This window comes from Oryzias melastigma, linkage group LG21, assembly GCF_002922805.2.
Source record: "Oryzias melastigma strain HK-1 linkage group LG21, ASM292280v2, whole genome shotgun sequence".
Lineage (NCBI taxonomy): Eukaryota > Metazoa > Chordata > Actinopteri > Beloniformes > Adrianichthyidae > Oryzias > Oryzias melastigma.
This window is the reverse complement of record NC_050532.1, coordinates 16,483,754-16,509,229: the sequence shown is the minus strand read 5'-3', so window position 1 is coordinate 16,509,229 and position 25,476 is coordinate 16,483,754. Positions and strand designations below refer to the sequence as shown.

Here is a 25,476-nt window from a genome sequence, read left to right as displayed (position 1 = left end):
GTCCTTTTTCCTCCTCTTATTTGTTAATTCCGCTGCTTTTATCTGTTCTTTCCATATGGACAAACACAAGGGGAGGGTGTCAGGCGGCGGGTTTGCCTTGATAAATGGAGCGTTATTCATCAGCGTGTGTGTGATCACCACTGGAATGTTAACTAGCACCTTGGACAGCTCCGGCACAATCAGGAAAAAAAAAGAAGCAGGAGTGAGCATCTTCACGTTCTGCCATGCAGGAGCTGCTGCAGCTTCCGACAGACTGTGGGGGTTTCTCTGTATGAATGCGTTTATGTGTTAATATTCTGCCCCCAGGCCCTCAGGGAGAGTCGACTGGGGGGGAGCAGCTGTGTTTGTATTGAAGTAGAAGAAAAGAAAGAAGAAGACGAAGAAAAAGAAGAAGTGTGCACGTTGTCACATGCTTCATACCTTATGCTACATGCAGGTCAAGAGCTCCATGGTGTATTCTGGGCGTAATTAAGCATATGATGTGAACCCCCCCCCACCTCCCCTCTCACCACCAAGGGCCTGAGATCGGTGAAACAGAGAGTAGGGAGGATGTGACACAGCAGCCCTGACAGCCTGACACCAAGTTAAGCTGAGCGGACAACATCTCGTTTGGCCTATCTATCACTCTCATATCTATTTTTAAAGTGAACAGCAGGCGAGGTGGCACAGGCGTACCTGTCGGTCTGCCATGCGAGTCTCTCCTGTGAGGGGTCTATTTTGTGCATTTCACACCGAAGAATAATTGAGTCCACTTTCTTTCTTTCTTTCTTTCTGTTTTTTTTTTCCTCTTCTATCCTGTATATGCAGGCAGCAGTTTGGGATTGTTCTGGGGGTGACCGGAAGGAGAAAGTGACAGAGGAGCAGTGATGCTGCTGTTTACATAACCAGAGACTCACAAACATGCACGCATGTGCACACACACACATATGTGCACAGGCATGCACGCAGGCTCCTACTGCCAGTCCAGGACAAACACACTTACCTACACGGACATGTACTCACAGTCAGTCTCGTATTAGAGGGAGTCACTGACTGAGTCACCACACACTTACAGGCACATTTTGACTGACTCACACAACACACACACACACGGGGAAAGGTTGCTTGCAAGAGACAGGAGTGTGTGTTGCATGTGTTATGGGCCAATTTGAGCAGCAGCTGTGTGTGAGTGTCATATATCTTTAAGGGGTCAGCGTAGCCATAACCCCTCCAGTACCTTCCCCCCTCCCGTCTTTTTCCTCATTTTCCTGCTAAGCACACCATCATGTCTGACCCAAGGACCTGCAGAATTTGCCCCCTTGGAGTTTTATCCCTCCTCCTGCCCATCTGCCTCTCTTTTTCCCTCCACTCGACCCCTTCGTCAGCAGAGCAGACCGTGCCTGTCATTTCCACGGCTCAGGGCCGTATCCGTGGCATCCTGACTCCCCTTCCCTCAGACCTTCTTGGGCCTGTCATCCAGTATCTGGGAGTACCGTATGCCAGGCCTCCAACGGGTGACCGGCGCTTCCAGCCACCTGAACCTCCACTGCCGTGGCCGGGAATCCGAAACGTCACGCAGTTTGCTCCAGTGTGTCCCCAGTCTCTGGATGAGCGGAGCCTGCTGGTAGATATGATGCCATCTTGGTTCACGGCAAACCTGGACATAGCAGCGACTTACCTCACTCACCAGAGCGAGGACTGTCTCTACCTCAACATCTACGTGCCCACCGAGGAAGGTGAGTGGACCTGCTGATGTGTACTGACTTTTAGGCAAAAGAGTTGATTTATTATGCATGCAGGGTTTGAGTTGGACTGGGGCTGCATGTTCAGGTTTGATTAAATCAAACTCTAAGATTAGAAACTGACAAAAAAAGGAAAAAGTAACTTGCCAGAGCTTGTACGACACATAAAAGATTTTGGAACATGCTTTACGTCTTTTGCCTCCTCCACTCACGGCTGGTTGAAGCAACACTTAATATGCAGACACCTGCGCCAGTTGCCATGGGGTTTACGCCCTCACTTGTGCAGAAAAGTAGGAAGGACACAAACTCAGTCATGCATACATATTGGTTCATTCACACACTCTGGAATGAATACTTCTATTTGCACCAGGAGCTTCTGTGATGTCACCTTCACTGTCTGGAGGCCATGTGTTGCTACAAATGTCTGCTGCTGTCTATATAGATAGATCTGTCAATCAATATTTGTATCTTTACCAGACATCCATGAGGAGGGGGGTCAGCGGCCAGTGATGGTTTACGTCCACGGAGGCTCATATACTGAAGGCACTGGGAACATGATGGATGGCAGCGTGCTCGCAAGCTACGGCAACGTCATTGTCATAACCCTCAACTACCGGCTGGGAGTGTTAGGTAAACGAGCACATCATTCACTTATAATGTATGCAAAAGAGATCATTTATAGTTGCTGTCTTTTAATATCTTAAAATATGTTGTTATTTTGAAAATATACTAAAAAAAGTGAAACATTGGATCAATTAACAAAAAATCGGTAATTTGTTACATTTAAAATGATTAGTTTTCATCAAATTAGATTTTTTGGAGTTAACTTAAACATTAAATTTGATTAAAAACTAATACTTTTAAATGCAACAAATTACAGCACTTTTGTCAATTGATGCAATGTTTCATATTAAAAAATCCTTATTGTTTGTACAAATGTCACAGATTCATGTATTTTTATTTTGATCATTCAGTGAAGCTTTGGGAAAAATACTGAGTGATTCTGACAGATAGAAATCTCAGATGTTTTAATTCCTTCAGTTTATTTTTTAAGTTAGAATATGCTCAGTGTTTGTGTCACTAGTGAAAATAAACCCCTTTAAGCCACTTTTTTTTTTTCCCACCACCAACCTGATCCTTTTTAACTCTATGCCTCTCCGGCTCGTTGCTCTCTGAGCAACAAAAACATTTGATTCCCAGCAGTTTTTTTTTCTATTTTTAGACATCTATGCAAAGTTTATGAGCTGAACAAATAGAATATCTTAGGATCCAGGCGATTGAGGCGTTTTGTGGATGTGCCTGTCATTCTGACAAAGACTGCGGCAGGCTCTGCAAGGGTTAAAAAACATTCCGCGGTCATAAAGCCTCATTTACTTTATCACACTGCAAGCATGAGTTGTTTACGTGAACACATTATGCATGCCCTCACAGTGAGTAAGTCAAGTGTGTGAGATATGGAGGAATCATTCAGTTCTCTGTGTGAACTCGTGCCCACAGTCTCATATGGATCTCTCGGGCTTAAAAAACAAAATAAATATTCAACTTTATCAATTTAATGTTACAAAAATGTATTTTATTACAAAATATGACACTGTTTATGTGTTAAATATACATTTTTGGTCTTGGGGTTAAATATTTTTATAAATATGTGACTTAAGATGAAAGTAGGGGGATTACATTTTCATTTAAATAAATATACTTTTATATTAGGGGACCAGGCAGCAAAGATCCAGCCGTCTAGGAAGCGGTCTTGGGATTGCTCGAGGGTGTTTTTGTGGTGTGTGCCCCAACAGCATCAGGTCGCCCCAGGCACAGAGTGATTTTTGTGAAAATGGCTTTGGCCTTGACACATTCCTTTTTTTCTCTCAAACATCTTTTAAAGCTTTTTAAAACTCTTGTTTCAAGGATTTATTCTGTGTGTTTGTGGGCGAAACCTGAAGTTTAAAGGAAAAACAATAAAGGAGGGATCCATGTCAACATTGTGAGCCACTGAAACCAATCCTACGTGCCTCTTTGTGTCTTCATCTCCATTCTCTTTGTTTTTTTTCCCCCTCCAATTCAACATTCACCACCATCATCATCTTCTTGAGTAGCGACACCCCCTCATTCGTCTTCCTCCTCCTCATTTCCATCATGAGTCGGATGCACGAGGTGAGCCTCTCTGTGTACACTTGTGGCTGCAATTACTATCTTTCCATAAAAAAATCAGAATATTCTGTTGAAATATAAAGATTCCAAGAAGAAAAATGTTTTTTTCCAAGTACTACATGAAGACGTATAATATTGCATTAAAAAAAAAAAAATCCCCCCTCGGGTTACTCTGGATGAATGCAATCCTCACATTTTCTTTTTTTTGCTTCAATGAATTTTTCAACAATAAGTGATGAAAAGTATAAATTTAGTATCACCTCTCTCACTCATTATGTTCTTGTGTGCTTGAAGTTCACAAAATGAGCTTCTGCAGTAATGAGATATACCGCAGTGAAGGAGTCATTAGGATCCTCTGTTTACTTAATAACGTCCCCAGCAGAAGGAAAATGGCATAGCTGTCGATGTAGTGGAATGCGGGATTGGTTTATGCTTCTGTTTTTGATGTTTTTTTCTTTACATGAATATGCATGGACATGCAAAATAACATCGTCTCCCAAGAATTTTCTTAATTTGGGCAAAAATAAAGTCATTGTGAGACAGATTGGCCTTACCATTAAGCAGAATGATGACTTTTATTTTGAAATATGCCCAATAAACGCCTTTATTTGCAGCATGTTGACGTTCCTTCACTTGTATTTTGCAGGATTTCTTAGCACTGGTGACCAGACGGCAAAAGGGAATTATGGCTTGCTGGATCAGATCCAGGCTCTGCGATGGGTGAAGGAGAACATTGCAGCCTTTGGTGGAGATCCAGGCAGAGTCACAGTGTTCGGATCAGGGGCTGGAGCTAACTGTGTGAGCCTCCTCACCTTGTCCCACTACTCTGAAGGTAGGCCAGAAGATATTCATTTAATCCTGATAATCATCAGGCTAAACAATGCCGAGCAGCGCATCACATCTTACATAACCATAAGCAGAATAATTCCAACTTTTTTCCTTTTTACTTTACTGAAAGTCCAGTGTTTTTGTCTGCTTGGTTTTGCATCTTTTGAATGTGTTGTGTAACTCTCCGATGTGCAGTCTTACAGCTGTGCTTTCATGCATGGATGTGTGGGTGCAAATGCATCCATTAATGTGCCAGAGTGCAAATACTCGCACACTGTGAACTCATGTGTGCGTCGTGTGTCAGATCTGTTCCACAGAGCCATCATCCAGAGTGGGAGCGCCTTAGCAAGTTGGGCTGTCAACTATCAGCCGAGCAAGTACGCTCGGATACTTGGTGAAAGGGTGGGCTGCGGCATCGATGACAGCACTCAACTGGTCGCCTGCCTCCAGGGCCGGAGTTACCGCGAACTTGTGGAGCAGAACATAAGTCCGCTCAAATATCACACAGCTTTTGCCCCCGTGATTGATGGCGATGTTATACCTGACGACCCCCAGATCCTGATGGAGCAGGGGGAGTTTCTGAACTACGACGTGATGCTGGGGGTTAATCAAGGCGAAGGGGTAGTGTTCGTGGAAGGCATTGTGGACTCGGAGGACGGCGTCTCCGCCGGGGACTTTGACTTTGCTGTGTCGGATTTTGTGGACAATTTGTACGGATACCCGGAAGGCCGAGATACACTGAGAGAAAGCATAAGGTAAGACACTTGTTTGATTGGGATGGATTATCTTGTAATTGTGAACATTTATGCCTAAATGTGTTTATTTAGACACTTTTTGTTGTGAAATGTTTCATTTTTCTCAAATTGATCACGGCTGGAGCTTCTATCATGTTCCCCTATAGCTGAAAATCTTGAATTGATCCCCTTCGCACCTCTAAAACACCAGCCTTGTGGATAAGATTAGATTAAAAAAAAAAGATTGGATGAGTCATGCTTTAATGGTGGGTTAAATTGCAAGGCAGAAACTTGAACATAAAAATGGTTTGTGACTCTCAAAAAAAAGAATATAGACAAATAAGGGATACACAAAAACCAAGATACAACCTCCTTAATATTGTACTCTATTTGTTTTTTTAATTCAACTTGGTGTAAGTAGTAGCCAAGCAAAGTATAATGTCTAAAGGTCACAATATGTAAATATCAATGTGTATCATTAATACTAGATGTTGTGTACAAATTACAGCTGGTCAGAGAAAAGAGCAATAGTAATTTAATGGATTGCATGTGCTAAAAAAGTAACCAAAGTTTCAGTGCTGATGTAGTCAGCTCTTCTGGTCAGTGGGAGGAGGCGGAGCCTCTGCTCTTTGGCTTTTTACAGTTGCTGTTGCATTTATAGTGGTTGGACTTTAATGTGATTCCAACAGCTATTTGAAGTGTTAGGTTTTGTCTTTGATACAACGATGAGACTTGATGCTGTTCAGACTATAGCATCTCATTTTCTCAACATCTGTTCATGCATTATCACACTGCAGTGCTACAAGTGGCTCCATTATTCATCAGTGTGCCTGTGTGCAGTATGTTTCCGACAATGTTTCTATCGCATGTCATTTGTCTTCAAATTAGAGAAGGTCTGTTTGTGTTTGGAACTTGGGACCAGTAGACCTGTTAAAAAAAAAAACCCAAAAAACCTGCAGCCTGTAGTTGTACGAACAGTCCATTATTAGGCAGCATTTTACGATCTGATTTTCCTAGACAGCCATAATCCTGTGGTATTTTGTTGTACCTAACTGTCACTCCGCTCTCAGTTTAACCTCATTATTCTTTCTTAATTTGACATAACCACCCATTCATATTTTAAATAGTTGGCTGAAGAAAAAACACAGCAGACAAGCACCATTTACTGAATGAAATTAGCATTCAGACGCTTCAGCGTCATCCAGCTGGACTGTAGGCACTAAGAGTGATTGACTCAAATTGCATGATATTTGGGAGGAGAAATTTTCCTTTCCTTATTGTCTTTCATAGATTTAATTCCCTCCTTTCACCTTGACTCACACTTGAAAAAGGGAAGCTGAACCTTCCTAAAGAGGGTCACCCTTCATGTTAAAGACAATTTGCATTTCCTGCGGTAATGTTTTGCCTGGCTGGGGCATGACCATTCATCTTACACTGCTGTGAACACGGCGAAAGGTCTCTTCTTATGGGAGTATTTCACTGTATTTAACCACCATTTTAACACCTATTAGCAGAATTGTTTATTAGCACCACCAAGTATCACGTTGCACCCCCACAACGCTCTGTTCACAGGTTCAGTGGGAGTCTAATTGCACGTAGTATCAACCCTGTTTTGTTTATTTACTATTTTATGCAATGGAAAAAAAAATATTATTTGTATGGTCTGCTAAAGTTATGAAAATCTTACTGTTGGAGTAATAATATTATTATAATATATTCCTAATTAAGACTACTGTACATTAGCATATTAGCTGCAAAAATATGTCCAAATAATATACAACTTCATCTATTTTTTAATTTCCAAATGTAATAACCTAATTAGTTTTACTAGTCTATGTTGGCAGAGGAGCTGCTGAGACCAGTAATCAACTGGAAGGCATGCAATGAATTTAAATAAGAACGGTGATTGAAATACTATGATCCTCTTCATTTTAGGAATTATTACTAGGTTAGGATTTTATTCCTGCACATATCACAAGAATCTAAGGGGGAAAAGTGAAAATCTGAGGGCAGAAATGCTTGAAGGAAAGCACTCAAAACAGGGTTTAAGGAATGCTGTTATGGACACAATGTTCGTGTATGTGTACAGAATTTTTAGAGAAGCAAAGTCCAGAGTGTGGAAAAAAATTGTTGCTTATAAGTAATAATAAAAAAGCCTTTGTGACTAATGATAGTGATGTATGTTGTGTCAGGAGCAGCAACAGACTAACTCTTTTTTTATTTTCTCAGCAAAGATGTTGTCTTGTATTTTTTTTAAGTTTTAGTACAGTTTAGTGTAATGACAAAAATAATTTTAAACATAAAAATATCAAAATGGTTAAGTCTGTCTTGACTTTTGGGCAAATTTATCTTTTAAATTACTTTTTTTAAAGCTTTTTTTCATGTAAATCATTGGGTTTATTTACCCAAGAAAAAGTACTATAGTCCAAACAGTAGATGTTTATTAATTTAAAAATCTTTGTGGTTAGGTTATTTTAATGGCCCCTTTTTATATATTTTTACATTTTCCTACAGCTAAGTAAACCATTTTCCAAACTAATCCTTTGTAAAAGTATTGAGGCCGATTGGTGTTGGGAAAAAAACAAGATTGTTTTTTTTTTGTGGCTCCCTTTAGGGGTCACCTTTCTCCTCCTCCATTATAACCCTCTCCTCTACATCCTCTTCGTTCACTCCAACCACCATTGTGTCCACCTTCACTACATTCATGATCCTCCTCTTTGGTTTTTCCTGGTAGTTCCAACCTCAGAATCCTTTCACCCTTCTCATGTCCAAACCATCTCACTCTGACTTTGCTGCGTTTATCTCCAGAGGGTCTAACATGAGCTGTTTCTCTGATGGGTTCACTCCTGATTCTATTCATTCTTGTCACTCCTAAAGTGAACCTCAACATCTTCCTCTCTGCTACCTCCACCTCCATCTCCTGTCTCTTTCTCAGAGCTATTGTTTTCTAATTAACATGGCTGTCTTCAACTTGCTGACTTTTTGTTTTCTCACATCAATCCTGAAACCTTTACACCCAGGCCAACTTTCTTACTTTAAAGACCCACTCTAATAATGAAAATAGCTTTTTTGGTGTTTTTAAAATGTTTTTCTAGCGTTTTTCTCATAATAGAGAACACATATACAATAATTAAAGATTAAAACTGTGTTTCTGAGTATTTATTTATTCAAACTGTGTTGGATCATGACCAGACAATAAAGCACAGTTTGAAAAAAACGACATGGGTGGGCCAAAGCCTCACCTCCTCCACTCCGATGTATCCACTTGCAGACAAATATCCATTAACGTCTTCATTTTCCTCATCTCAAGTGGCATTTGGTTCAAAACAACAGGGCTGGATATCTCTGACATTTTTTTTCTAGGCCACAGTTAGCTTGTTACTAGAGAGAGTGTGTAAACAAAGGGTTGATGGGAAATAGGCCAAGGCTCACTTCTGTGCCAACAGTACCACCCACAATCCATAGGGGAATTTCTAATGAGCTTCTGCCGCACTGCAGAAAATAAGTCTTAAAAAATGACAGTTTTTTAAAAATTATTATTATGGCTAAAAACTGTATTATCGCCATTAAAAGACCACTGGAATGACTTTTCAATTAAAAAAATGTAGTTGAAGTGGGACTTTTAGTCCTCCACCTTTTTCACCTCTTCTCCCTGTAGACCACAATGTCATCTGCAAACATCATGGTCCATAAGATTCCTCTCGAACCACAACTGTCATCCTGTCCATCACTACAGCGAGCAAAAAGGGGCTTAAAGCTGATCCTTGGTGCGGTCCTACCGCTACCTCGAACTTCTCTTTCACATCTACAACATATCTCACCACTGTCTTACATCTCTCATACATGTCATACATGTACTTCTCCAGACTTTCTCATCCCTTATCAACCACAATTCTCCTCTCTGTATTCTGTCACAGATTTTTTTTAGATCTACAAAGACACAATGCAGCTCCTTCTTTTCACTGCAAACACTGCAGTCGTGGCACTTCTTCTTGTCATGAAACCATATTGTTACGCAAAAATACTCACTTATGACCTCTGCCTAGTTTCCATTACTCTTTCTCACGACTTCATTGTGTGACTTGTCAGCTGTTTTCCTCTGTAGTTTCCACAACTCTACCCGTCTCCCTTTAAAAATGAGCAGCAGAACAATTCCCCCCATTTCTCTGCCATCCTCTCACTCTCCAAAATCTTTCTAACAGTCCATGCAGAAACTCTGCTGCCACCTCTCCTAAACTCTTCCATACCTGCATAGATTTAGTCTTCTACCTCACTATCTTCCTCACTTCTTTCTTTCTACTCTTTATTGCTTCTTGTGCCACAATAGCAACCTTATTTATCATTTCTTCAAAGTTCTCCTTCCATCTTTCCACCACATTTGTCAACACATTTCTATCCCTGTCTTACAACACTGTAACTGTCAGCTCATCCTTCCCATATCTGTTTCTCTACCTCCCTTCTTTGAGTCCAAACTATCACACCAGTCCTCATGCACCCTTAGTTTTCCTTATGCCTCATCTCTCTGTACTCCTGTCTCCTATCCTTAACACACTCCTGAACTTCTTCATTCCACCACTAAGTCTCTTTATCTGCTTTCCTGATTCCATGTGACACACCAAACTTAAACTGTGGCTGTGCAGTCCAGTGGGAGAACCTCCGTTTTAATTCTTTCCTAAAAGCCAATCAGCACTCTTCCTTTTTTAAACTCCCCCCACTTGGTCCTCTGTTCTGCCCTTGTCTTCTTCATCTTCCTCACTACCAGATTCATCCAATTCATCACAATTCTATGCTGTTTGACTACATTCATCTCAGTTGTGACTTTGCATTTGCTGATATCTGTAAAACAACAACATCTCTATAAGATGTCATCAATTTGTGTGCTATTCCCTCTACTCTCCCACATCCCTCTGTTTTTTATTTTTGTTTTTTGGGAAAATTGCATTCATCACTAACATTTCTGTAAGTTTAACAAAGTCCATCACCATTTGACCTTCTGTATTCCTGTCCTGAACATCTCCTCTGTTTCCCTCAACTATATGTCCGTTAAACCCAGTCCCAATCACCACTCGTCCTATAGGGATACCTTGAATCACACCGCCTATCTCCCTCCAGATTTTATCCTTTCCCTCTATCTCACATCTAACTGGGGGCCATTGACCAGATTCAACATCACACCTTCAACTGACACTCTCTTCACCTTCAGAACATTTTAGCAAACTCTTCCTTCAGGATCACTCTGATTCTGTTCCTCTTTCAAACCAGAGCCTGCTCCCCATCCATAAGCCTTGTTCCCTTTTCATCTGGATCAGATATCCCACTTCTTCTTTCTCTAGTTTTCCCCATCAGTGCTCATACAGTAAAAGTTTCTACTCTATTCTCTGAGCACATCTTCTTCTTGCTCTCTTTCTTTGACCATCATTGGTCCAATTTCTACTGACATCCTTGGCAGGTCATTCTTAACCCTGGTCATGACTGTTCTGATATGTAAACTATGTCATCAATTATTTTAGGGATTGTTTCACTTTGGTATTATATTGGACTTCCTCACGCATACCGCTTCATTTTCTCAGTTTGACTGGATTGTGCTTCCTCATGGCTAAATTGTTTGATGCAAAATATCCTGTGTGTATTCGCTGTTAATAACAAATGTACTTTTCCAGGTTCATGTACACTGACTGGGCCGATCGTGACAATGCCGAAACGCGCAGGAAAACACTGGTGGCGCTTTTCACAGACCACCAATGGGTGGCGCCAGCGATTGCCACGGCTGACCTTCATGCTCAGTATGGCTCTCCCACCTACTTTTACTCCTTTTACCATCACTGCCAGAGTGACGCCACGCCACCGTGGGCTGACTCTGCCCATGGTGATGAGGTGAGATGATGAGCTGGAGGTGGAAAGCTGGGAATGATACATTTCTCACATAAAATTTGTATTATTGTAGAAGAGAACTTTAATATTCAACAGAGGTCAAGAGACAATGTTTAAAGTTTCCTTAGATTAAAAGTGCATTGGGAAGGTTTTATAAATGAAACTGGATTTAATACTGGGGCTTTTCCTACCATGCAAGCATGGGTGCACTTCATTTAAAATGTTTACAGACAATTTACAACTCATAGCTGCATTTGCAAACCTGAGGCTCCAGAAGCTGTTTTATTAGTTATGTATTTAAAGCCACATTTGTTTCCTGTAAAACAGCCTGCATAGATTAAAAAAATGACAACCACACATTTACAACTTAGACAAAAAGAAGATAAAAGTAGTAAGCTTAAAAGAATACAGCATGAAGTTAAAAAGTGCAGCTATAAAAAGTAAAACACACAAAAATAAAGATATTGTTACATTTTTTGCAGTATAAGTTATTAATCTTTTTCATTTTGTCTGTTTTCAGCTCTGCTACAGGGTATTTTATGATTTTAGCATTTTTTTTTAAAATCCTTTTCACTTCACTATTTTTACAATTTTTGTCTTCCATCCATTTTCTGAACCCACTTTATTCCTTTTGGGATGGCGTACCCCCTGGACGGTTTGTCAGTCCATTACAGGAGGACAAAATAGGGAGACAGCCGCACACATTTAAACCCAGGGTGAATTTAGAGTCTCTAATTAACCCATGAAGCATATTTTTGGATTAAGGAAGAGACCAAGAAAAAATGGATGCTGGAGAACATGCAAATTATGCCAAAGTTTTGCTATGTGGAAATGTATTAGTGTAAGGAAAGAAGACAAATTCAGAGTGAAAGAAAGAAGGGATCGGAAGTTATGATGCATTTAAATGTATATTTGATTTGGTATTACATTACACAAGAGATACATGTATGTCCCATTCTTGTAAAAACTAAATGTTTTAATGATTTTGCTATATTTTAGCCTTGATTGTTGCCACTTAATGCAACTAATGTGTTGATTTTTCTACTTTAGGTCCCGTATGTATTTGGTGTGCCCATGGTGGGTCCCACTGATCTCTTCAACTGTAACTTCTCCAAAAATGATGTGATGCTGAGCGCAGTGGTTATGACTTACTGGACTAACTTTGCCAAGACTGGGTGAGTAAACATGGTCTTGATTACTCTGAATTGTTCTTCAGCTGGAAGAACTGAGTAAAATCTTTTTTCAGCGCAATGAAGAGTTAAAATCTTACAAAAAAGAAAGAGAATAATGGACAGAGTCAGCATTATTAGGTGCTGCCAGAAATCAATACTCAATCCCCACACACATGTATTACATATCTCATGGTATTGACTGACATTTAATTACCTTTTACAGTTAAAGGTATAGAACAACTAAGATAACTTTTTTCCCTTCTTTCTTTTTGTGATTTCTCGGTTACAAGCTTTTGGCATTGTGGTTTTGCTGCGACTGTAGACAGCTGAGGCTTGATCTGAATGAAAGTCTGTTCCAAGCCTAGAAAAGGTTTGTTCGGAGCTGAGAGTCTTATGTTATCAGCAGCTTTATCCTGTTTAATTTGTTGAACACTGATGATCAGCGACCAAATTACCAGCTGTAATCTGTACCTACTTCAACCCGATGAAGGTCATGGAGGTTACTTGAGCTCGTGTCAGCTGCTGGAATTGATGCACATAGACAGAACTCAAATAAGACGATCAAAATACAGTTTTTTGATTAAAATGCATGGTTCTTAGCTGCAAGAATTATTCATTTAACCTTTCTAATGATGAAGGACATATTTTACGATAATTAAGATCAGAATTGCACATCTGAGTAAATCTTTTTTTTTAATTATTAGGAATCAGGAGCAGACAAAAATGCTGTTTAAAAAGAGATTATTTGTAATGATGAAAATGTATGGTAGGCCACAATCTTCCTGCTCTACTCTGCAACGGGGGGAGAAGGGGGGCGGGGTTGCTCCACACCAACGGTCCCGTCCAGTGGTGAACTTAACAGTTTGGGGGCCCAGGGCGAACAATAAGATGGGGCCCTCTGCAGTGGTTGTATGAATCATTTATTTTTAAAAATGTCTGTAACATACTGTATGTAATTTCTTTAATTTATCAGGTTTACTAAAGAAGGTAAAAGACATAAAAAAATACTTCAGTGATAGAACAAAGCACTATCCTATGGAATGGTGTCTCCACATTTTTTTTTTTTTCAAAATGACAATTTTCTGTCCCTCCTTTTTCCTTTCCTCTCTTTTTCTGTTCTTTATTGCCTTTTTCAGTCCATTTTATTCTGTTCTTTTTCCTGTTTTGTTTTTCTTCCTGCACTTTTGAAAGCGTAGCAACACATTTTTTGCCTTCTCTTTGCATTTTCCTTTTTTCACAGCTGCTTGATTACTGCTTTTTTTCTTTTTAAACTCCTGGAAGTGTCTTTCTCTGCTACCTAACTTGCTGTTGGCGTAATATTTAATTACTGTAGATTTACGGGGAAGGATTAAAACACTCACACGATGAGTCTTATGCCATCTCAATGATTTGTTTTTTAATTTTTTTTTTTTGACAGCCAAAAAATGATGGCCATGGAAATTAATTTAGAAATATTTTAAGTATTCAGCTAGGGGCCCCAAAAGTGTTGCCAAATGGTAAGTCCTCCCCTGGTCCTGCCCACAACTCAGAGGGGGATTTCTGATGAACTACTGATGCTCTGCAGAAACTATGTCCTAGAAGATGACAGGTTTGGGGATTTTGGCCAAAAACGGCATAATTATGATTAAAAGACCACTGGGAACGCCAGCTAGTTCAATGCATCCATGAAAACTACATTACAAGTTGAAATTGACAAACGAACAACCTATTTTTTTTTTTTTTTGCAAAACAGAAACTTTTTTGATTCATTGGCAAGTTTTTAATATGTTTTTCCAAGATATTCAACATGTAATAAGCAAAAAGGAGAAACTGTTACATAATATTTTGTCACATTTTAAACAGTGGTAGAAGTTTACAAATGTTCCAGTATTTTTACCCTTGTCAAAGTGCCCATAATGGTTAACCTTTTTTTCATCTCTGACAAGCTTAGCAAGATAAAAGTAATTGTTTGAGATGGTGCTCTCCTCTGCTATGTAAGAAAAGAGTAATGGACAGTGATTAATCCAAATGAGGCTCATTCTGCTGAGACTTCTTCAGATTTACAGAGAAATCTACTGTCTAGAGACAAATATGAAATCCTCCACAGAGCTCTGCGCTCCAGCAGCAGGACAGAGTTCTTACATGCTTTGGCTGAGACGAGAGAAAGAAATATGTTGGTGCATTGAGGCACAGCATTAAGTTTGCTGTTTGAGGAACACGTCCGTTTTGTCAATACTAGCGCAGCAGGCTCTGGAGCCAAAGAGGAGTGTGAAGATTCAGTCCATACTTCAATTATCAGCGCGGAAATTTCTCTGAAAAGAGATTTCACTCTGGTGAGATGATGATGGAACTCTGCGACAGCTCAATCTAACTGGGGAAACGCGGCGCTCCCTGATGTATACTTTGTAAGCCTCAGTGTGGGTGTGTAAATCCCCAGCTTGTATGTTGCTTGTTTTTCAGTAAACCTTTTCTTTTGGTTGCCATTTTGTGCAATCTGATGGTTTCGGTTGTTTGGGGAAACAAAAAGCATGTTAATGGAATATGCATGAATTTGTCATTTCCTTTTTTGTGAATGTGCCCGTCCGTGTGTGTCAGAAAGGTAGTTTAAGAACTGACTGAGCCAACGGCACAGCGAGAATCTCATCCCGGGTGTAGATATCTGACAGCTTTATGTTTGTGCTGCAACAACTCCAGCTGTGCATCCAAGCAAATATTTTCTGACTGGCATAAAAACTGAACAGTATTCATTGATCTATGTACAAAACTTAAGAAAAGAAAAAAAAGGTTTCAACTTGAAAATAAGCCTTTAAAAAATGTTTTCTTGCATCAAACCGTGACACTGTAAAATATTTTCTTTATGCCAGACGGTAAAGCTGTCAGCTATAAAATTGCAGATAACATTTACTTGCACACATCTCGCTCTTGCCAGAGCCTTTATCTTGTTCTGAATTGATAGAGGTTTAAACAGGTTCATCAAATGTTTTCTCCATTGCTAATGCTAAGTTTACATCGCTGCTGCTGTAACATTTTAGAGGCTCACTCTGATCGTCTGTTGAAATATTTTAAATGGTTCCCAATGATCTTTTAATTATGATTACGACGTTTGTACGGAAAATCAAAAAACGTGTCATTTTCCATGACATGAGGGAGTGTTCCGACTTGACACATTTGGTTCGCTTAAAGTCAACCAGAGATAATTTCTCCTGATAATCAAGAACTAATTGAATGCACCCAAACTGATCCTGGTCCAGGAACTGCTCCTGAACCCCTCTTTCGAGGTGGTCTCGGTTAGTTTCCAATTGGACTGAGCTCTGGTTTGCTCTGAGTTTTTCTCAGTCTTAATAGGCTCCATGCTCGGAGCAGAAAAATTGGATCAATCAACAACCGTAGCTAGGGATTATGGGATGTATACAGAATAGGAACCATAAGGTTGTATGGCTGGATAGCTCCAATAGTACTTGCAATTTTTGTTGCCATCAAACGTGGATAAGACTCAGCAACTCATTGAAATACAGGCTCATTAACTTAACATTACCTTTTAGTATGATCCACATCACTTCTTACACTGTTTTCTAAACAATCTATATGCCATAAACACTTCTTCATCGCCGGCGTCTCCTCAGTAACCGCCTTACCGAAGTAGCAATAAAACGTGTTTTACCTAGACGTTTAAAATTGGTCTGTGAAATATGAAGTTTGAACAAATTAACTTTCCTGACGAAGATTGCAAATCTTAGGACTTCCATTATTCTTTCTCTTGTTGCTTTGCCCCGCCCTTGTAACTCCTGGCCAATGACTGAAGAGATCTTTAGTCATGTGGTTATATTACAAACTTTGGTTTGGAACAGAAATGCCAGTCTGAATACAGACAAAACACAAGGTTCAGGACTCACTCCAGACCAAATTAAATGGGCTATGTCCGGACCAACAGACTTTTCCAGTATGAATACATGTCTTTTGTGTGAAGCAGCACTAGTTCATTCGAAATGTGTCTCTGAGCTATGGGCGGGACTTTTAGCGTGGAACAAATATGTTGAGCAATATTGAAGTTATCCAGTCGTACAGTTTTGAGCCAGATGCCACTTCAGACGAAGAAAACGTACTTGGATCTATTTGTCTACAAGTGGATGCATCAGAATGGAGTGTAGCAAGGAGCTTGTGACCCACTCAGTGTATTTTCTATTTTTCGTCTGCTCTCGACTCACAATGGTTAGAATAAAGAAATACTCAGAGATTCAATTTTAAGCATAATTTTCTTCCTCCATTATCAGAAAAACACCACAAGAACATGTTAAAATTGCGAAAAACACTTTTTTGGGGGTAAAAATGGGGTATTTAACAAGCCCTTTTGTATGTCTACTTTCACAATTAGGGATGTTTTTTAGAAGTGTATAATTCACCCAAAGCTAAACAGACAAAAATACGAGAAACCAATTTGATACCTTTTACTTTAAATCCTTCTCTGCATGGCTGCACATCTACAAAGTTTAAAGCTTCCAGTTATCATTAACGACCACTTAATGACTATGTTGTTTTCTACTTGTACAGATGATCTGAGTATTTAAGGATTTACCATTTGGTCTGCAAGCAGCTACAGCTCTTCCCTAATTAATTCTCTGCAGACTTTTCTCCAATAGTCTTTCCCTCCAATAAAGCCCAAATGATTTGGAAACATTACAGTTTAGTGTAGACTGTAAACATGCTGTGTTTGGTTTTACCTCACAGGCAACAAAAGCAATCGTATAACTCTCTCTCTCAAAGCTTTGGCAGCCGGAAATTCAGCCACAGGCCTGTTGAAATGGAATGAATGGCAAACATGCAGCGCGAGCATCTGTCATTGATTTTGTTGAGAATCCACAGTTAATGTTCATCTTCAGATTTATCAGTTAGTCATGTGCTAAATCAACATTTTAATATATATATATATGTGTGTGTGTGTTTTAACTAATCTCTTACTACTTCAACCCCAAACATTTGATTTTTCATCCATCTCTTGTTTTTTGAGTTTGAAATTCCTCTCTGGGCCCTACTCTTTTATGCTAGATCGTCAGTTGTTTTCCTCCAGGATCTCAATGTGTTTCTCCTTGTCTAAGCACCCACAGATTCTTACCAAGGCAATGCTGGAACATTTTTTTTTCAATTCTAGTATCAGTATTTCAAGGCACTCCAGTGGAAACTGCACAAAAATGGTCTTTATTATGGTACATGTAGGCAAATTCACAACAATTTAGAAAAGCTTTGCAAACACATTGTAAAATCCAGCTGTTATTATTGCCAAAATACTTAAAAAAATTGCTTCTAAACAACAACAACTGAAACAGTATAGATTTCAAAAATATTGTATTGCCTACATCCGTGGTATTCTGCAAGAGGGTTGCTCCCAGAACAGGTCTACCAGCCTGAAAAGTCCTAACTGGTGAGTTTTAGAAACATTAATTTTTAAGAAAAACCAGCAGAGAAAGCAAAACCTCAGCACACAGAAAGACCTTGTTCAGTTGTGTTTTGAAAGAGAAAATCCAAACATTTCAGAAGCAGAATGGAATTATAGATCGATCGCCCCAGTCACACTGATTTTTTTATGTAGGTACTCCATTTAGGAATAGAAATCGGTGTAAAAATGTAAAGATACATTAAAAATTAATTAAATACAAGAGCAAAAGTTCATTCATTCATTTATTTTCTCAACCCTCTGTGTACCTTTTGGGGTTGCGGGACTGCCAAAGCCTGTCCGGTACTGTTGGGTAAAAGCTGGGTACACCCCGATCAGGTCTCCAGTCAGTAACACAATCTCACACCCACTCACAAGCACACCTAGTGGCAATTTAGAGTCATCAAACAGCCTATGAGGCATATTTTTGACAGTGGGAGGAAGCCGGAGTGTCTGGAGAAAACCCAAACATCCACAGAGGAGAACATGCAGACTCCACGCAGAAAGGTTTCTGTCAGGATTTAAACCCGCTGAACGGCGAAAACGCTAACCAATGTGCAACCCCATGAAAAAGTTCAAAAATGTCCACTATATACACCTGCAACATGTGATGATATCCTAAATATCCAAAACAGTCAGTGGAAAAAATAAAGATCAGAGGGATTAAAATGATTGGTCTAAAATATATATTTTTTAGAAAGTTAATGAAAATTTTACTACATTAAAACAAACAAAATCGTATTTTAGATTAAAAAGCATCCTATTATTGGCCATATTTTATCATAAATGATGGGAGTTTTGATACCAAAGAGGTATCGCAACATAGACACCCGTATATCACTCATTTTGGTGCTGTATTACTCTATTAAAGTACTTGAGTAAAAGTGCATGTGTTTTTCTTAAATATTTTTGGCTATTAGGTGAGTTACTTTAATGTTTTGTGCAAAAGTCCCGCTCACCTTACAGCGTATAGACCTGTTCCATCAGTCATGTGACCAGAGGTGCCACGAGTTGTGCATGTTACCCTTAGCAACCGCACTGCATGTCATAAGTGGATTTTAAAGAGAACGACTTTGTGTTGTTTTTTTTTTTTTATTACCTTCCACATTGAATTTGTTTCTGGTCAGTTTTTATGGTATTTATTTTAGAGGATAACAAATAATTTTATTGAGAGAAAATAAAATAAAAAAAACACCACTAAGAATTTACCAATAATCAGTATTTAATATTTTCTGCAAAAAATAATTAGTATCATATAAAATCTTTAAAATGTGCTATCGTCTCTCACTACAAGCTATTGTGGTGGTATCAGAATTCTCCAATTGTGCTTAACGCTTAAAATTTTGGTTGGTTTAAAAAGAAAGAATCCTGATTTTGAAATGAAACACTCTCTTAAGTTGTGTTTTTATTATTTACATTTTTTCCAGTGATCCAAATCAGCCGGTTCCTCAAGACACCAAGTTCATCCACACCAAGCCAAACCGTTTTGAAGAAGTGGCCTGGTCCAAATACACTCCTAAAGAGCAGCTGTACCTCCACATCGGCCTCAAACCTCGCGTCAGAGATCACTACCGTGCCACCAAGATCTCCTTCTGGCTCCAGCTCGTCCCTCACCTACACCACGTAAACGAGCTTCTACAGTCGGTGTCGTCCTTCACCCACAGTCCTTCCCCGCAGGATGACACGCCGTATTCTTACACCAAGCGCCTGTCCAAAGGCTGGCCGCCGAGCAGCACACGGCACCCAGGTCCCCAAGCGGGAACGCCACAGCCACCTGAGTCTGCTCTAGGCCAGAACGGAGTGGAAAATGGCGCCCGCGTGCCGAATGAGGACTATTCCACAGAGCTGTCTGTGACAATAGCAGTGGGAGCGTCACTTTTGTTCCTCAACATACTCGCGTTTGCAGCTCTGCTCTATAAGAAAGACAAAAGGCGCTTGGAGCATCGTAGGCCACGCCCACTTCCTCCTCCCAGAAGAGACATTACCCCAGCGGATGTTGCAGCCCACCTTCAGGGGGAGAGACTGATGTCATTACAGGTGAGTTCAATTTCACATTTCTTCAAACTTTGGGTCTAAATTGCTTTGTGCATCATTCAGATTGTTAATAATTATGATACATGTCATTAACTTCAAATGAAATCTTTTGGGATCACACAAAGAGATGACGAAACGCTCCAGCTGACAGAGGCACAGCTGCCAATAGAGCACTCTTGCAAATCAAAGCCTGTCATCTGTAGATATTATCAGCGTGAGAATCTGTGTGTGTCTGCTGTTGTTCTGACTGCGTTTGTGTGAAATGTGTGTGGAAACTGCCTTCTCTTTGCTCACCGAGAACACAGCACCTTTTGAATTCAGCTAGAGTCCCTCAATCTTAAAGCTAAATGTTGGATTGAATCTTACTGATAAAGTCTTATTCTTTGCTTTTAATGTTTTACACACTGGAAATAAATCAAATTAATTACTTTTGATGAACTACACAAATACATACATGCACAAATGAATGTAGAAGTGAGTGAAAAAATTGAAGCTACACAACAATAAAACACAAAAAGCCTGATTAATCCTCTTGTGTCAGCGGGAGTTTGGCGTAGAGCAGAACACCTGCAGAGCATCCCAAAAAACGAAAATAAAAAGCCTGAAAAAAAGGAAACTGCTCATCAAAGATTAAAAATGAAGTCTTCATTTTTTCACCTTTAAAATCTTGTGTAACATCTTAAATGCAGCATAGAGACTTTACTTTCATATACACAAGCAAGTAACGACGGCAGGCAGTAATTTGAACATCTCTAATAATTCACCAGGAATGACAGAGAAACAAACTGTATTTTGGGGACTATATATATATATATATATATATATATATATATATATATATATATATATATATATATATATATATAAATAAAGAGTATAAATAAAAAGATAAATAGAGTATAAATCAGAATTTTTTTGTAGAAATGTATTTTGCCAAAAACAGGAACAAGAATGGACATTTCATCTTGAAAGGCAAATAATGATATTGGAATAAAAAACAATAATAGACTGAATTTATGGGCGCTTCCCTTCCGGAACTCATCCTTATTTAGCTTAATAAAACACAGGACTAATTTAGCAATATTAGCTTAACATCTGAACTGTTATCCAGATAACCATAGCATAGAAAAACATACTAAAAAAATAGTTGAAAAAAAAAAATGAACTACATATATCATTCAAAATCAGTGAATCTGTTGAATTCTTCATCCTCTGAGTTGCTTTGGTACATTTCCGTCAAACCCGGCCACCGAGCGCAGCTTCTTCCTCTGCATTGATGTTTGTAGCAAATACTGATACACACAGCTACAGTTCATTCTGGCGGTAGTTGCTATTTATAAAAAAAAACAAAACAAAATCACATATAAGTCAGACCCAAGTGTAAGAAACACCCCTGACCAAATGATAAAAAAAACAACTTATTCAGTTTTCTCTTGCTTATTTGCGGTTTCACGTATTCACAGATTTTTTTTTCCAGTCACATGACTCTTCCGGTTTGTGCAACATCTCAAGATGCTTATCTGAAACTTTTCTATCTGAAGGAGGGATTGCGGTGCTGAGGTGTATATCCACCCCCCCTCTCTTCATGCCCCTGCATTGAGAAATGGCATCAGCTGACTCAGAAGCAGCTGAAAAAAATCCTGATTTGCTAAAGATGATAATCGCAGAGGATAATTATCATTCAGAGCACGTGTTTATTATGGATGAAACCGGCTTCTTCTGGAAGATGAAGCCCTCCCGCACTTTTTTGATGATGAAGGAAGCACACGCTCCTGGTTTTAAGACACAGAGAGACAGAGTGACACACCTCATCTGTGTCATAAAGTACGCTGCTGTTCCGAATATTAAGAACAACTCTTTATGTTGAGCAGCACTCTAATGCTCTTTAATAAATGTTAACAAAGCATGATTAGAAGTGTTTTTGATGAGTATGGATTGGCAATGGACATCCTTCACTGGTGAGATTGGGATGTTCTCCATATTCGCAGATTCGCCGTATTCGCCATATTCGCCATATTTGCAAATATCTCTGGTGTCTAACTCCTACAAATAAGGGGGGAATACTGTAATACAAAATTTTATTTCTCTATTATCACTCAATTATTTGAAATTTATGTGACAATTAATTAACATTTTTTTAACAGTATTAACTAATTTAAGATCTTTAACCATACAATTCCAATATTTCATTCCCAAACCATAAGGGCATCTCCATTCTACATGCTTTTAGGATTCAAACATAAAATTACCTCTCAAACTCCTATTTTCTTAAAAAAAAAAAATGACTGCACCCTGGAGTGCAAACTATTTTTAAATGCAAAAATTTGAAACAGTCCTACACTGTCAGCATCCACAAATGGTAACATTTTGGTTACAACCAAAGATGCATTATCTACTTTGGCGTGGTTGATACAGTGCTTAATGATTTATTATCAATCAATCCATCAATCCCTTTGTTTACATAGCACTTTTCCTCAACATGCTCACATCATCATAACACATCTAAACACATTCCTTAAAAAAAAAAAAAATATTAAAAACGAATGCATTCAGTCTCCTAATATTGCCCTATTTCTTGTCACCTTATGGTGGAAAACTGAATACTTTACCCTATGATCATGTGAAGAAAGTCAAGTAGCTGGTAAATGAAAACACAATCTGTAGTGTTGTGGCTGTGCAACACTTGAAAATCACATATTGATTCATTGATATAAACAGGATAAAAACAACAACAACTCCTAACTAGCATTCACTAATTGATTAAAGTAATGAATGAATAAAATAGTTGTTTATTGTTCAGGTGAAGCAGCTGGAGTGCGATGCTGCATCGGCGGATGAGAGGAACAACGCTCACCACCATCACACTCTGGATACGCTCGACGCCCTGGATGGTTTGGACACTCAAGACATTTACAGCACGCTGGATACCGTGCGCCTCACGTGCCCGCCTGATTACACCCTCACCCTGCGCCGCTCCCCAGACGATGTACCCCTCATGACCTCCTTGACCCCGGGCTCTCTGCCTGTGACCCCAGGGTCCCACCCTGTTACCCCTGCAACCCCAATGACCCCAATGACACCAGGATCAGTGGCAGGGATGAGGATGGGGCATCCTCACCAGGGATACACGCATCATAGCCCATACAGCAATACACACTTGCCACACACGCACATCTCCACACACACACACTCCACCACGCGTGTATAACCTCAACCGCAGCTCACACTGACGCACTCACACCTATAGACACAGGCATACACACACACACTGACAAACTGAAATACCTCTACTAATTACTGTGCAGGATTGTTAACAGACGGGGCAGCGGACATTTTTAAGTAACAGGATGAAATGACGGACATCTGTGTGTTGCATGTCCTGGGACTTTTAGACCAATGGGATCTGAGGAGAAGCGGATCTTTAGAGCATTCGCTCTTGAGTTTGGACAAAAAAAAGAGCCCACTTTGGATTTAAAATCTGCTTTTTCTACATCTGAGGAGGAAGAGGAGTGCCAGTGACACTTTCCCTGCACAGGAGCTGCACCCTGCAGCCGAGCAGGAGGAACGGGGAAAAAAAAGCAGATGGAGAACAGGAAAAAGACGAACCACACACAGACTGCTGATGTCAACTTGATCAACCTGTGAAATGTGAATGTAGCATTTTTTTTCATTAAAAAGATCAAAGGCCCTATCTGCCAAGGATCAAACTAAGCTAAGGGGATAATAATACATTTCAGCAGGCGTTCGATGTAAAAACAGACAGAGGGAAAGGTGGGGGATAAAAAGACAACATCAGCTGAAAGACAAGTTAGTCGGAGAGAGATTAGGACTTCATTGAGTGGGATTTAGGCGCGGCGAGAGCGAGGAAAACGGAAGTGAGATTGAGCGATATGAAAAACTCGGAAAGCGTGCCAAGAGAAAAGGCGGGCTCAGGGGAGGGAGGGAGGGGGGGCTTGCAGATGTACTGAAGAATCACTCTAACCAGCTATGTGTTCAAACTCTTGTAAATACAATGGAAAGATACAGATGATATATTATGATTTATAGCATACCTGCTCTCGCGTTAAAAACATGACTTATTTAACCACATTATTGCTTTCATTTCAGATATTAATATATTATTGTATAAATGTCCTGATGCAAGGCTGGTTATCTTTCTATCTCACCCACTGTAGTATATACACAGTACCTTTATTTAAAGCTATACTTGCTATGCACAGTCATTCCAGTCATTTCCAACTATGTGAGCATTTAGGTACTTGTGTCGTAGCTATGGTGTAGGACTTTTTTTCATTCTACCCTGCTGTCCATTTTTTGACCATTTGGATGATGAGCTAGTACTGTGTAGATAATGCAATATTGGTTTGATGATTGAGCACCAGCCAAACTCAACAAACCCTTTCCCTCGATCCTTCATTTTTTAAATCCCCAACAGTATGGCCCTAATTAAGACAAACAGGTGATGGAAAGGATTTAGAGGATTCTGCGTTTTCTTTTAATCAAAATCTCTATTTGTCTTAACTGGATAATAAACTGACATCTGCTTCTTCAAAAAAAAAAAAAGAAAAAAAAAAGAAAAAATTGGCAAAGATGGATTTTGGGTAATATTTCCTCACAATGTTTGCCATCCTGTGTAAAATGTGTCTCTGTGTCTCCTATAATTTGAAGTTTGATTTGCTTTCTTCAACTGTAGTTTGGAGCCATATTTGATTCACAAAGTGATCCATGAGTGAAGAGGAGAAGAACCGGTCAGCTTTGTTCGATGAAGCTAACAGACTCCACATAGAAGGTTAAGATGGCTCCAAACATGCTGCTTTTTAAGCCTTAATATCCTTGTAAACTAGCAATATTTTTTTTCTTTCTGTTTTAATTTTCTTATATGACAGACTTTAAAAACCCAAACATCATGAATTTTTCTAACTTATATAGTAACTGGCAGAAGTTTTCGCGTTGACTTCACTGTGAGTGCTCCAGGGCTATTGTTATATGCTTAGTGACATTGAATATTGACTATTTATGAATTTAGTTGATGGAATTATCTCTAATCAGTCAAATATTGAAGATTTGAAAAGAATTAAAGCAGTAAAACTGTTGTTCCTTTGCTACAGCGAGCTAAACAACCACAGATCCAGGAAGTCAACCAAAGCTCCCAGCATTGATATTCCAGAATTCCCCTTTCATCCCTTTTCCTTGTTCTTTTACTTACCTTAATCCGCCCTCCCCCACAATCTCCTTTTAATCCTCCCCACCTCCTGGCTTCTCTGTGTGACAACATGCAGATGTGTGACAGTTAAGCCAGTTAACCTCCTTTATCCTCAATAATTTCTATATGAAAGATTTTTTTTAGTTAACGTATTATGTGAAAAGTCAAAAGTATGCGGCTGAGAAACAAAGGACGTTTGCAAAAATGATATAAAAAAATACTCAAGTGATGTTTGACTGAGTTCTTCTTTTCTTATGGATATACAGACTCAGCAGATGGATGGATTGTGAAAAGCATAAAATATTTCTGCTGCATTTTTGAAAAATAAAAATACCAGTATTTTACAGTTTTTAAGCAT

At 39.3% G+C, this 25,476-nt stretch overlaps 1 protein-coding gene across 2 annotated transcripts in view; it reads left to right on the top strand.

Annotated features, from left to right (window-relative positions):
- Nucleotides 1–25,476, top strand: part of LOC112155365 (neuroligin-4, X-linked) — a 27,066-nt gene extending 1,590 nt beyond the window's left edge. The window contains exons 2-9 of one of the 2 annotated variants that reach the window (XM_024286931.2): nucleotides 808–1,715; nucleotides 2,199–2,351; nucleotides 4,516–4,701; nucleotides 5,002–5,452; nucleotides 11,092–11,305; nucleotides 12,353–12,477; nucleotides 19,309–19,918; nucleotides 22,716–25,476. In XM_024286931.2, the coding sequence (XP_024142699.1) occupies nucleotides 1,265–1,715; nucleotides 2,199–2,351; nucleotides 4,516–4,701; nucleotides 5,002–5,452; nucleotides 11,092–11,305; nucleotides 12,353–12,477; nucleotides 19,309–19,918; nucleotides 22,716–23,123 (2,598 nt within the window). In that variant the 5' untranslated portion in view covers nucleotides 808–1,264 and the 3' untranslated portion in view covers nucleotides 23,124–25,476. Of the gene's footprint in view, nucleotides 1–18; nucleotides 1,716–2,198; nucleotides 2,352–4,515; nucleotides 4,702–5,001; nucleotides 5,453–11,091; nucleotides 11,306–12,352; nucleotides 12,478–19,308; nucleotides 19,919–22,715 lie in introns of those variants that run through there. The other variant, XM_036209690.1, reaches the window with a different exon arrangement.